The sequence below is a fragment of the Podarcis pityusensis genome (genome assembly GCF_964106645.2).
Source record: "Podarcis pityusensis genome assembly, chromosome: 4".
In the NCBI taxonomy this organism is placed as follows: Eukaryota; Metazoa; Chordata; class Lepidosauria; order Squamata; family Lacertidae; genus Podarcis; species Podarcis pityusensis.
In genome coordinates this window covers 51,674,538-51,687,228 of record NC_138027.1, presented here as the reverse complement: position 1 = coordinate 51,687,228, position 12,691 = coordinate 51,674,538, and the positions used below count along the sequence as shown (strand labels likewise).

General features: G+C 40.8%; 1 protein-coding gene across 2 annotated transcripts; it reads left to right on the top strand.

Moving 5' to 3' along the window:
• The first annotated feature begins 73 nt into the window (after positions 1 to 73).
• On the top strand, positions 74 to 11,994 carry CCT8 (chaperonin containing TCP1 subunit 8). Of its 2 annotated transcripts, XM_081003542.1 has the most exons (16): positions 74 to 446; positions 2,486 to 2,576; positions 2,898 to 2,977; positions 3,440 to 3,589; positions 3,965 to 4,145; positions 4,738 to 4,799; positions 5,506 to 5,643; positions 6,594 to 6,772; positions 7,704 to 7,770; positions 7,848 to 7,935; positions 8,041 to 8,156; positions 9,378 to 9,449; positions 9,526 to 9,690; positions 10,442 to 10,561; positions 10,836 to 10,934; positions 11,800 to 11,994. In XM_081003542.1, the coding sequence occupies exons 1-15, from the start codon at positions 216 to 218 to the stop codon at positions 10,926 to 10,928; spliced, it is 1,833 nt and encodes a 610-aa protein (XP_080859668.1). In that variant the 5' UTR covers positions 74 to 215; the 3' UTR covers positions 10,929 to 10,934; positions 11,800 to 11,994. The 2 variants fall into 2 exon arrangements, with proteins under 2 accessions (XP_080859668.1, XP_080859669.1); XM_081003543.1 differs by lacking the exon at positions 10,836 to 10,934 and having other exon boundaries at positions 238 to 446.
• The last annotated feature ends 697 nt before the right edge of the window (positions 11,995 to 12,691 follow it).

Here is a 12,691-nt window from a genome sequence, read left to right as displayed (position 1 = left end):
CCCCCCCTCCATCAAATCTGGTTCAGAAACGATCTAAGATTTAAGCGTTTCAGATTAGGGAGCCGAAAACATTCCAAGCGTCAAGTCTGGAGTGGAAACGGCAAAGGCGAGGAGGGAGAGGAACAAGCGGGCCTTTGGCGTCGCTCAACTGCAATGAGGAGGGCAAACCGCCTTCGGAGTCGGGCAGGGAAACCGACGCGGACCTCCGGCCGCGCATGCTCAATCCCTCCCGCCCTCTGCTCCCAGCAGCCATTTCCTTGAGTCTCCTCCCCTTCTTCTTCTGCGCTTGCGTGCGAAGCGGGAGCTGCGCGCGCTGCCACTCCGCCTCGGCGTCTCCCTTCCTTTTCTTGTGTGCGCGGCCGCGTGTGGTTCGAGACCTCGCAGAGATGGCGATGCACGTTCCGAAGGCCCCGGGCTTCGCCCAGATGCTGAAAGACGGAGCGAAGGTGGGTGATTGTATGTGTGTGTGTGTGAAAGAGAGAGAGAAGCTCGCGAGCGTGGCGGCGAAGGAACGCAGAAGGTTCCAGAAGCGACGCCTCAGCCCGGCGCTTCTAAGGAGGCGGGGCTACTGGGCCCCATCGCCCGTGGACTGGAAGCCCGTTAGCTTGGCGCGCGCTCACTGGCGGTTAGCAGTCGCCTGAAGAATTAACGTGCTCCCCCCCCCAACCCCCGCTTTCCGAAGGGGAGCCAGGGGCTACTCTCCCGTCACAACGGACACGCCCTAATATTTCATTCATGCCCCTTCCCTGTCACTTGACGTCTCTCTCGCCGCACTCATTGGCGCGCCCGCTGCCTAGCAACTCGGGGGCTCGCGCGCGGTAGAGGGGTGGGTGACGGTGACTTCTTACCGCGTTTGCTGACGTCATGGGCACGCGCCAAGTTCGCGGCCGGCGGCGGAATTTTTCGTTGAAGGGAGTTGCTAAGGTTCCGATTCTGAAGCAGAACCGGCCCAGAGCTAAGGCATCCGCTGCTTTGCTGCTTGCCTTGCCACTTTCCTTTCAAATTCGTGTCAGGGATGCTTTGTGCAGCTTCCTGTGTTCACTCTTCTGAGCTGGAATGCCCACACGTTGTTCTTCCACCTCCATGGCCGTAGGCTCAGAGTACGACAGGATGCTGCATTTCCTCCTGCCACCCTGAACTTAGCAGCCCTGGTGATGGAGGAGTGGGAATGGTTGGCTTAAGACACCTGTGCAGCTCAACTGTACATAACTCGTGACTGCATGGTCCATGTACTTACATTGTAGGTCACATATGTGGAAAGGATCCAGGAGCTTTCACATCCTGTACAGTGGTACCTCGGGTTACAAACGTAATTTGTTCTGGAGGTCCATTCTTAACCCGAAACCGTGCTTAACCTGAGGCGCGCTTTTGCTAATGGGGCCTCCCACACCGCCGGCGCACAATTTCCGTTCTCATCCTGGGAAAAGTTTGTAACCCGAGATACTACTTTGGGTTAGCAGAGTTTGTAACCCAAAGCATCTGTAACCTGAGGTACCACTGTACTTGGTGTTTTACTTTTGTTTATAGTAAGAGTTTTATAGTACGGTATATGAGTTTTATGACTGAGTTAATCTTTGAAGCTGGGGCCTAGTTCGATATGTTGACAGGGACAATGATGTTTCCATCTATTTCTATTTGGAGATGCTTGCACCTATAATGGGTAGCCACTGGGATAAACTTTGCTATGCTTTTAGATTCACTCCTGACTGCTATAGGGCTAGGTGGCCAAGCTATTCTTTTACCTCACTTTGATAACAAATGACACTTTAATCAGTCAAACAAACAAAAATAAGCCGCCAACTGTGCAGTGGCATTCTTGAAATGTTTGACTGTTCAGTTGGCCTGTGTGCCAGTTCAGGATTACAACTTGGTGGGCAGTAGTTTGTGGGCACAGTGGAGGACTGGCTTAACTCAGTGTTCATTGCCTTTTCTTAAAGATGGCGAGTAACCTTCTGCAAACCTGTATTTGATATAGAACATAGATAGACAAACTAAGGCCCGGGGCCCGGATCTGGCTCAATCGCCTTCTGAATCCGGCCTGTGGACGGTCTGGGAATTAGCGTGTTTTTACATGAGTAGAATATGTGCTTTTATTTAAAATGCGTCTCTGGGTTATTTGTAGGGCATAGGAATTCATTCATCCATCCCCCAAATATAGTCTGGCTCCCCACAAGGTCTGAGGGACAGTGGACCTGCCCCCTGCTGAAAAAAGTTTGCTGACCCCTGATGTAGAATCATGAGTCTTTGTTTTTATATCTCACTTGTATGATTCTAGACCTGTGATTTTTAAATGCACAGCCAATGTCTTCAAATAGTCCTGGAGTCCTGGGGGCTGTGGCCCTGGCATCTACTCCTTCACATAGTTACCAACATTTTTTACCTAGTCATGCAATTATTGTCTATTGTGTGCCCAAATATTTCTCTCACTACTATATTATACTTTTTCATGTACTTTAATTTAAAATACTTTGTTTTGTGTCTGTAGCATTATTCAGGATTAGAAGAAGCTGTGTTTCGAAATATTCAGGCATGTAAAGAGCTTGCTCAAACAACTCGCACAGCCTATGGACCAAATGGTAAGACTTTTTAAAATATTCGTAAATTATAACCTTAAAAAGAGGAATTTAGGGTGACTATGTAGTATGTATTAAGAAATACAGCTTATGATGCTTTTGTTTGTTGATAAACCCAGGAACAATGCCATGATTTGTTTGGAGAATTTGTTGTTGTTGTTTAGTCGTTTAGTCGTGTCCGACTCTTTGTGACCCCATGGACCAGAGCATGCCAGGAGAATTAGATAGAATTAAATCCTGAAACTAATTCACATTTCATAACACTGTCTAGTTATATTAAATTGTCATTCACATACTTGAGGTGTTCTATTTTTTTTTTAAAAGGGATGAACAAAATGGTTATCAATCATTTGGAGAAGCTTTTTGTTACTAATGATGCTGCTACCATCCTAAGAGAGTTGGAGGTAAATTCCTTCCTGCCTTATTCATTTGTAGTCTGCTAAGGATATATTGACTTGTACATGGGGATTATTTATGGCGAAACATTATGTATGCTATCTGTTACAAGCTAAGCTTTTCTAGGCTTGTGTTGTTTCCCTGTGAAGGGGTCCAAAGACACCTTTGGGTGGGGTGTATGGGATGGATAGAAATTTGTGGTACAGGCAGCTTTGTGTATATCAGGGTTGAATTAGCATGATTATAAGAAATGTATGCTGCTAAGATTGTATGAAGAACTTGTTAATTACGCCAAAGTTTTGCTATTTCACGTACGTGTTTTAATGACTGTTGCCACATAATAAGATTTAGGTGCACAGAATTAGTTAAATGTTTTGAATTTGTAATGCAGCGTAATACATATTGAAGCATGCTATTAGTATATACACAAGTGTGCTTAATAGTGTTCTCTGATACAAAATCTTAAACAGGTTCAACATCCAGCTGCAAAAATGATTGTCTTGGCTTCTCACATGCAAGAGCAAGAAGTTGGTGATGGAACAAATTTTGTTCTTGTGTTTGCTGGAGCCCTCCTAGAACATGCAGAGGAGCTTCTAAGAATGGGACTTTCTGTTTCAGAGGTAATCTTTTATTTTGTTCAGATTATTGCAATTCAAATTAGTATTCTAGGATCTTTGAATAATTGTGTATGAAACTTAGTCTCTTGTTTATCCTCTTAATTTTTCCATTCCTAATTGTGTCCTATTTTGCCTTGTGGAGATTGGGTTGGATCCAGATGTCCCTGTCTAAATAAAATGGCTCTTTTTGTGTGGAATGGGGCTTCAGGGAAAACTGGTCACTTTCCCTGCTTCTGCTTATGGAAGAGTCCAGTTGGCAGAGTTTTATTCCTGGGAGGTCTGAATCCAATCCTTTGTGAGGTTAAGATATCAAACTGACTTTGAACTTTTAACAACTTATGCATCACAGTACAGACATGCTGGTGTCTTTAATTTTAGGTAATTGAAGGCTATGAAAAAGCTTTGAAGAAAGCCTTAGAGATACTTCCTGATCTAGTGTGCTGCTCTGCAAAAAATCTTCGGGATGTTGAAGAAGTGGCATCTTTGCTGCAAACTTCAATAATGAGTAAACAATGTGGCAGTGAAATATTTCTTACTAAACTTATTGCTCAGGCATGTGGTAAGTATATGTCATTTTTTAAAATCTAAACATAGTATTTTGTTTTTGATACCTAAAATATTTTCATGTTAGTTTCAAGCTTGTTTTTTGTAGTGAAAGTCACTTGTCTTAATTTCTTGTTCAATGTCGTTTTTCAGTTGAGTACATTGGTGCCTCTGTTTATGAACTTAATCTGTTCTGGAGGCCCGTTCTTAAACCGAAACTGTTCTTAAACTGAGGCACGCTTTCCCTAATGAGGCCTCCCACCGCCGGTGCCCTTCTACCATTTGGCTTCCGTTCTTAGACCGGGGTAAAGTTCGCAAACCAGGACACTACTTGGGGTTTTGCGGAGTTCATAAACTGAATAGTTCGTAAACAGGGCTGTTCTTAAACCAAGGTACCTGTATTTTCCTGAGCTGCTCTTGTCAAGCTGCAACAGTGTCTAAAATAGAGTAACACTTACTTGTTCATATTATAAAGCATAATATTGTAACTGGCGCTATTCCCACAGATTCTGTGGCATGTAATTAATAAAATAACTAAATTAGATGACTAGCTAGCTTAACAATGCTTCCTAAAAACATGTTACTTTTCATTTTTCGCTCTCTCACAGTCTCTATTTTCCCCGAGTCGGGTCACTTTAATGTTGACAACATCAGAGTGTGCAAGATCATAGTAAGTCATTCTTTCTTTTCCTTTCAGTACTGTAATACTCAACATTGAAGGCACTTTGTTTCACTGGAACTTGCCTTCTGGTCACTATGCTTGAGGGTTGCAGCTTTAGTTATGGTAACCTTGAAGAAAAGCAGTTCTGTCTGAACTTTGGTTGGGGGCAAAAACAGGAGAGGGTGTAAAAAACATACCATCTGTGGATTTTTAGTAGACTGTTCCTATATCGTTTTCCTGGGAGATTAGAGACTTCATATGTAGGTATGGATACATATAAACATTCCGATTCTGAAATTTGAAAGTAGATTTCGCAGAAAAGAAAGAGTTCTGGCTTTCAGTCAATAAGATAATGAATTTCTCTTCAATTAGATAATTAGCATTTCTCTTCAAATATCAGTGGGGAAGATTGGGAAGATCTAGAGTAGGGAATCATTTGCTGTGTTGAAATAGAAACATAAGAATGATAAAACAAATGCTTTAAATTGTAGCAATTTAACTGTTCCTAAGCAGATACAATCAGAGTTCAGGTATGCTTTCACATTAAATAGCACATTAATTTAATTAAAGTAAAAAATTAGTTGTATTCAGACTTTGCAGTAGGTCTCTTAAAATCAATGAAATCTACTCCCAAGTATGACAGTCTAGATCCAACTCAGTGTGATTTCAGTGGCTTAACTTGGATGGAATGGTAATTATAATCTGTTCTTTTCAGGGTTCTGGCATTTGTGCTTCTACAGTATTGCATGGCATGGTTTTTAAAAAAGAAACTGAAGGTGATGTTACTTCTGTCAAAGATGCCAAAATAGCTGTGTATTCTTGCCCTTTTGATGGTATGATAACAGAAACTAAGGTATGGTTTCCCACCCTTTGGAAGTATTAAATATGTATGAAGCAGCAGCATGTCTATACATATATATAGTAGTTGCTTATTTTCTCAAGGTGATCCTTTCCGTGTCTGCATTTGCATGGTGAACCAGGCCGAGAGCTACCTTCCTTTGTGCAGTTCTGCTCACAGGGGCCGATATGGCGAAACCTTGGTTAGCACAGAGAGGGACAGTCCTATTATCGTGACTGTAAAAAGTGGTGCTGCAACTAGATAAATAGCTGCAGCCCTTTTAAAAATGCAATCTGTTCTGTGTTAAGGCAGGGATCCACAAAACTGTCAGTGGGAAGCAGTCACAACTTTGCAGTGACTTTTTGCCCCTGGGTGCCCAGCACAATGTGAGGGATCCCTTTCTTGCTTTCCATGGGAAACTTGGGCAAATGGAGGGATCTCTTGTTGCATATTTTCCAGTTATGCCACAAGAATGGTGCGTGTGTGTAAGTAAGTTAGTAAAATGACTACAAATTTTTGACTGATTTTATCTGGGCTGGGATTTCAGCAGGCAGTCCTTTCATGGATTGTCTGTCCTATATTTCCATGATTTAGTAAACTTTTGTTCGGTGGTACTAGGGTCTTAAGTGTCTGAAGTCCTTCCATGTTAGGCTCTTTAGATGAACATACCTGACAATGGTTCATTTGGAATGCTCCCCAAAAAACCCTTGTGCAAAAACACCATATCCATGATTCATAAATCACTTTTTCTAGCTGCTTCAGCAGCTCGGTCCTTGTACTTGAAGTTTGCTAAACACTTTAGAAATCCTGGAGACACATGTTGCTGTTGATCTATATGTGCATTACTTAGAACATGGTTCTATGATAGCTGTCACTTCTGAATTGTCTGTTTTTCAGGTTATTTGTATTAAAACATACTAGGAATTGAAGATGAGAATGATGGGGGAAATGCTTTATAATTGCAGGGAACTGTACTCATCAAGAATGCCGCTGAGCTGACAAATTTTAGCAGAGGAGAGGAAAACTTACTGGAGTTACAAGTCAAGAGCATTGCTGATGCTGGTGTAAATGTTGTAGTTACAGGAGGAAAAGTGGCAGACATGGCACTTCATTATGCTAACAAATATAATATTATGTTACTCAGGTAAGTTGTGCAAAGATGTAAATTGTTTACATTTCTTGGCTCATTTAACTGAAATACATAGCATATTTGTTTCCTGAAGTGTAAATTAGTACATATGTTTCATCCCATTATGACTTCAACCAAGATTATCCCTGTGTGTGTGTTTTCCTCTCTTTCTGAACAGCCACAGATGGGGGTGAATGGGTGGAAAGTACTCAGTGCAGGTCAGGATCGTGGCACAGAACAGTTCATCATTTTATTTTGTACCATTTTTGCCCTTAAATTGTCCCCTCTTCAATTTGTGGCAAATTTTCTTTAGAATTATAGAGATGTCACTTTTCTGATGATGGAAGGGATTTCATTTAAGTCCAGTGTGCAGTTAATATGGTTTTGGTTTTCAGGTAGTTTGGATGATGATGATAAGGTGTACATATGTACGATTGTCAATTTTTTTGTCAATAATGAAATGCACTTTAATGCTTCTGTTACCAATCAAGACATGATGGAGGGGCACTGTCCTTGAACCATTACCAGAGTCCCTGCTTGTTCCTAAACAGGACAGTGGTGAGAGGTAAATTGCAGTCTGTTGGTAGACTGCTAGTACCTGCTGGGATATTGCAGACTGCTGGGCTTGGTATACTTTGGTCTCATCCTGCAGGCACTACTTACATTCTTAGGAAAGAATGTGTGTTCTGGATTGCTTAAGAGAGACTGGTGCTTTCAGTGTTTATACAAGACAAATTCCCATTTTCTAGATAGAGAGCTCATCTATTATTATTATTATTATTATTATTATTATTATTATTATTATTATAAAAGGCCCTAGAACAGGGTCTTTGCAGGAAGTAAAATGTTGATAGGGAACATTCCTGGAAAAATTAGTTTGGTACTAACAAGAATTTCTAGATTATGAAAATTACACCTGAACACTATTTTATCTCCTTTCTTAAAGGCTGAATTCTAAGTGGGATCTCAGGAGACTATGTAAAACTGTTGGTGCCACAGCCCTCCCCAGACTGGTATGTAGCGAGAACAGCAGAGGTTTTTTTAAAACCTACTCCTTTGCATAGACATAATCCTCCTTTTTCCTTTCCAGACACCACCTAATCTAGAAGAAATTGGTTACTGTGACAGTGTGTGTTTGTCAGAAGTTGGGGAAACACAAGTAGTTGTGTTTAAACATGGTATGTTTATTATTTTAGTCTACTCGTTATCTTTAATACATTGCATATAGAAACTTTGCATTTAGTCAGATTTCACAAGTAAAACATTGATATATTTTCCTGCAGAAAAGGAAGATGGTGCCATTTCTACAATAGTAATTCGTGGCTCTACAGAGAATCTTATGGATGATGTAGAAAGAGCAATTGATGATGGTGTCAACACTTTCAAAGTACTCACACGGGTGAGTAAAGTGCTACGCAGAATCATAGAATTGTAGAGTTGGAAGGGACCCCGAGGTTCATATAAGTCCAGCCCATGGCAATGCAGGAATGTAGAGGAGCATTATTTTACTGGCTTGTTAAAATGCAAAGTTAATCATGTGCAGTTGCAGAAATGCTACCATACTGGAATATACAATAGTATATACTACCCCCAGTAGAGCAGAGTGCCACTCTCTGGTTCAGGGTGAGAGAAGTTAAGGTTTTAAGTTTACAGTGATACATGTGTCAGTAAGTCAGGTGGGCCAAATTTGGGGTGGGGATGGTATGTGAAATTGAGTGGCCCAATTGACATGAGAACACCCTTTCCCCCCAAAAGGGGGCAAATAAAGTAGTCATTGTCATCTCTGGCTTGGCAGTTCCCTACCCTGAGCCATTTACCTCCCAACTCTGAGGGAACAATTCCAGGTGTGCAAAGGCAATAGGTGAGGACAATGCCACTCACCAGCTCCTCATCCAGCTGTGCTGTTCATCCCCTCACAAGGTCATTACCATCTGCTACCCTGTAAGAAGGATATGCTAACTTACTATGATGTTACCGTCTTTCCAGGGAGGCTCAATTTTCTAGAAAGGGAGGATATAAATAATAAAATAATGCAATCCGTTGCATCCAGATGACAGTCCATTTTATATAAGCAACCTTTTGAAATAAACTTCTCTAAAGCCTTCATGCTTAACCTAGGCTCAACTGTTAATTTGTCTGTAAGCCTGCCTTCTCCAATATGTATCTACTCAAACTTTAGCTTCCTCTTTGGAGCTCTTGCTCTTAGTGTTGCCAAAAAAATGAAGTGAATTGGGTAACCACCCTGGGAAAGGGCCTTTTTGGTATTGACTCTCTAGCTGTGGAATATCCTTCCCAGTGAGGCTCACCTAGCACCTGCTTGTAGTACTTTTGAAGCCCGGTAGACCATTCTGTTCACCAGGGCCTTATTTATTCATTAAAAATATTTATGTACTGCTATAAAAAAGCAGTTTACAATAATTGTTTACTGCTTACTTACAATAAAAATGGGTTACAATACACTCTTTTTTTTTAGTTTGTTTGGTGCAGTATGTTGTCTCCTCCCCCTGTCTTAGTTGGGACAGTGGGATATGAGACAGTATACTGATAAAATAAATACAAAGGAAGAGAGTGAGATAAATTTTTAAAAAGACTTGAAATAGTTGCTTGAACTCTTTTGCAGGATAAGCGTCTTGTTCCAGGTGGTGGTGCAACAGAGATAGAGTTGGCTAAGCAGATCACGTCATATGGAGAGGTAAGCTACAAACTTAATATCTTTACTAAATTTAACTTTCCATATAATGCAACTTAAAATCCAATTCTGTCTTTAGACTTGTCCAGGTCTTGATCAGTATGCTATCAAGAAATTTGCTGAGGCATTTGAAGCTATACCCCGAGCCCTGGCTGAAAATTCTGGAGTTAAGGCTAATGAACTTATTTCTAAGCTCTACGCCGTACATCAAGAAGGCAACAAAAATGTTGGGTTTGATATTGAGGTAAGGCTAATGCCCAGCATAACATGCTTGTGGTGGTAGCAGTGTTCTGGAAGGCCATCCCTAGGAGAGTGTCTGCAAGGGAACAGTACTCTTTAACTATGGTTGCAGGGTGGTGTGGGGATTCTGAATCAGATGGGCACATCTGTAAAGGAAGAATTGGGAGTACACTTAGGCTGCATACTCACTATACTTTTAAAGCACAGGCAAAACACATTTTCTCCTTGAATAATTTTGTGGTTTAAGAGTTATTGGGACTGTATAGTGCCCAGGATTTTTTGAGGAGGGAAATGTTCTTTAAAGGCATAGTGTGTATGCAGTTAGAGCATACTCCAGTTTCTTCTGTTTGAATTTGGCTGTGCTGTAGCTTTACCTGTCCTGCACCTGACAAATTAGGTGGATGACTGGGTAGGTTTGGCCAGAACTGCTTCATGGGCCAATTGGGGAGGCTTAAGCGGGGGAAACTCCACTTGTTTTGTTAATCCTTTTACAGTTATTTTAGTGACCTTCCTATTCTAGCTGTTTTGTGATGTAAGGCTTAAAGATTTTTTTGAATAGGGAAATACTGTTTTCTTTCAAAGCAAAATACTATGGGCTTGATTATCAATATTAATACCCGCTAGCTGTCCATTTTGTTCCATGGGCAGATTCTTAGCACCTTTAACTCTTTTACTGACATCAGTGGAACTCTCATTGTAATCCTGTATCTGCTCAGAAAGGTGAGGCGCTGAACTCTTTTTCTAACATTTGATAGGCTGAACCTGCAGCTGTGAAAGACATGTTGGAAGCTGGTGTATTAGACACATACCTTGGGAAGTTCTGGGGGATTAAGCTGGCTACAAATGCTGCAGTAACTGTCCTAAGAGTTGATCAGGTAAGTTGGTGTAATAGGCTTTTTTATTGCTTCAGGTATCAGGCTAAATCAATACGGTATGGAAGCTGCTAGAGTATTGTTAGGTTATATATGCTTCATATGATTTGGTTAAAGTTGAAGGTCGATAACTTAATGTGGCAGTGTGTAGTCTTCTGGTAGGCTTCTGTTTTCAAATGATCAGTTTCATACAGTAAAGGATTATGCAGACTCTTACATAAATACTTTTAAAATTGAAACTTGGTGGAATTCTGTGCTTGATGTGAAATTCCTATAGATTATTATGGCAAAAGCAGCAGGTGGTCCAAAAGCCCCTAAAGCTTCAGAACATTGGGACAAGGATGACTGGAAAGATGGACCTGAACAGTAGTGTGAAGTAAGATTTGGTATCATGGCTCATGTTGGCAAGGAACGAGACTTTGCATGAATTCCTCTGCCTGGTGCTGCTGAGTGTATTTTTGCTTCCACTTCCACTTATGTGTAGGCTACATCACAATTTAACAACCTGCTTGAGATAAGGGTGCACAATACAGTTAATATTCCTAAAACATGGTTTGAAGAATTATTCTATAGACTAATATGCATGATTTAGTTTACACGATTAGAAGCATTATTTGTGTGCTAATCTTACATATTTTGCAAGTTATTGTAGTTGACTTTTTTTATAGAACATTAACACTTTGTCTTGGTTACCACACAATGCACCCAAAACACCCCAAGTTTTGTGTCTCTTTTGTAGGAAATGCATTCTGCGATTTCCATTTTTGGCATTCATGCTAAGCATGTATCTATAGAAATCTAAACTTACAGCAGACAATCACTGCTTCTTGGAGACAATTCCTCATGACAACAGTGCTATCCCCATTGCTTGCTTAGCAGTGTGGGTATAGCAGTCTTGTACAACTGACACCTGCAAAGGAGATGGGTGCTTTTTGAGATGCAAGAAGAGCAGCCAAGGGCTACTCACATGTGCAAGAGGGTTTTGCTTTTCCCTGTTAGACTGATTGATTTCTACAATTTTAATCAATATTTTATAAAATAGCAAAAACAGTCCTGGAGCTATGGTCAAGACTTATGGGTTGAATGCATTTTTCATTGCATAACCTTTCTGTAATACTAATTATGGAAGTATGTAAGAGATGAGGCAAAAGATACATATCAAATCAATACTGTCATACCTTAATTCAGCTGAAGTGCATTCTATGTAAAAATGTAGGTCTAACAACTACTTTTGCTTGCAGATCATCATGGCAAAACCAGCTGGTGGCCCCAAACCACCAACAGGAAAGAAGGAATTGGATGATGACCACAGTGATTGAACACTTTCAGAGTACTACTTAAGGAGTTGTGTATCTTGTCATATATGTTACTCACCTTTAAATTATGAGACTTAGCTTGTCTTGTACCATTTCAATAAAAACTGTTTCAGTAAAAAATTGTTCTGAATGTGGTAATAAATCCGATTCAATATTACAGAAAGATAGGACTGTATCTAATGTTAGTCATACTCAAAGCAGACCCACTGAAATTAATGGACATCACTAACAGGTTTACAAATGACCACCTCTGCCATTGGCCTGCTATCCAATTAAAACCAGGAAAGATTCTGGAATTGACTTCCTGCAGGAAGTCACCTTCTTTCAATGGAACAGTCTTAGATAGAATTGTCCTAGCAATATGTCACGGTGGATTGTTTGCTGTTCTCATCTATCTAAGCCCAGGTTTTTCCTACTTAGGTTCTGATCCTACGTGGGGTAAATCTATTTTCTGTTACCCATGTGGGGTAATGGGAGACTAGACTGCCAATTAAGCCAACCATTTTTTTTCACAAGGAATTCCTGCAAATTGGTTTCTCTTCTAAGCTCCACAAATACTATATACATCCTGCCACCACCCTTCATAGAAAACATATCCATGGCCAGTTATGTTCCTCTCTCCTAGTGGCTATAAGTCATCATGTTTCAACAAGCTGAACAGGTAACTTCATTTGGCACATTCCCAAGTTGCATTAGAAGACATCTGTAGCTCTGTATTGCGGTCTAAGCCTTTAAGGCACAGGTAGGCAAAAAACGTGTTCCTACACCTAGTACAGGGACATTAAGAGCACCTTTTAACTCCCACTGCTCCCGATTC

Excerpts from the sequence above, each read along its gene's own strand:
- CCT8 (XM_081003542.1), top strand. The coding sequence starts at position 216 with ATGCTCAATCCCTCCCGCCCTCTGCTCCCAGCAGCCATTTCCTTGAGT. Across the intron at positions 447-2,485 it reads TGCTGAAAGACGGAGCGAAG|CATTATTCAGGATTAGAAGA; the intron begins GTGGGTGATTGT and ends TTGTGTCTGTAG. Across the intron at positions 7,936-8,040 it reads AGTAGTTGTGTTTAAACATG|AAAAGGAAGATGGTGCCATT; the intron begins GTATGTTTATTA and ends ATTTTCCTGCAG.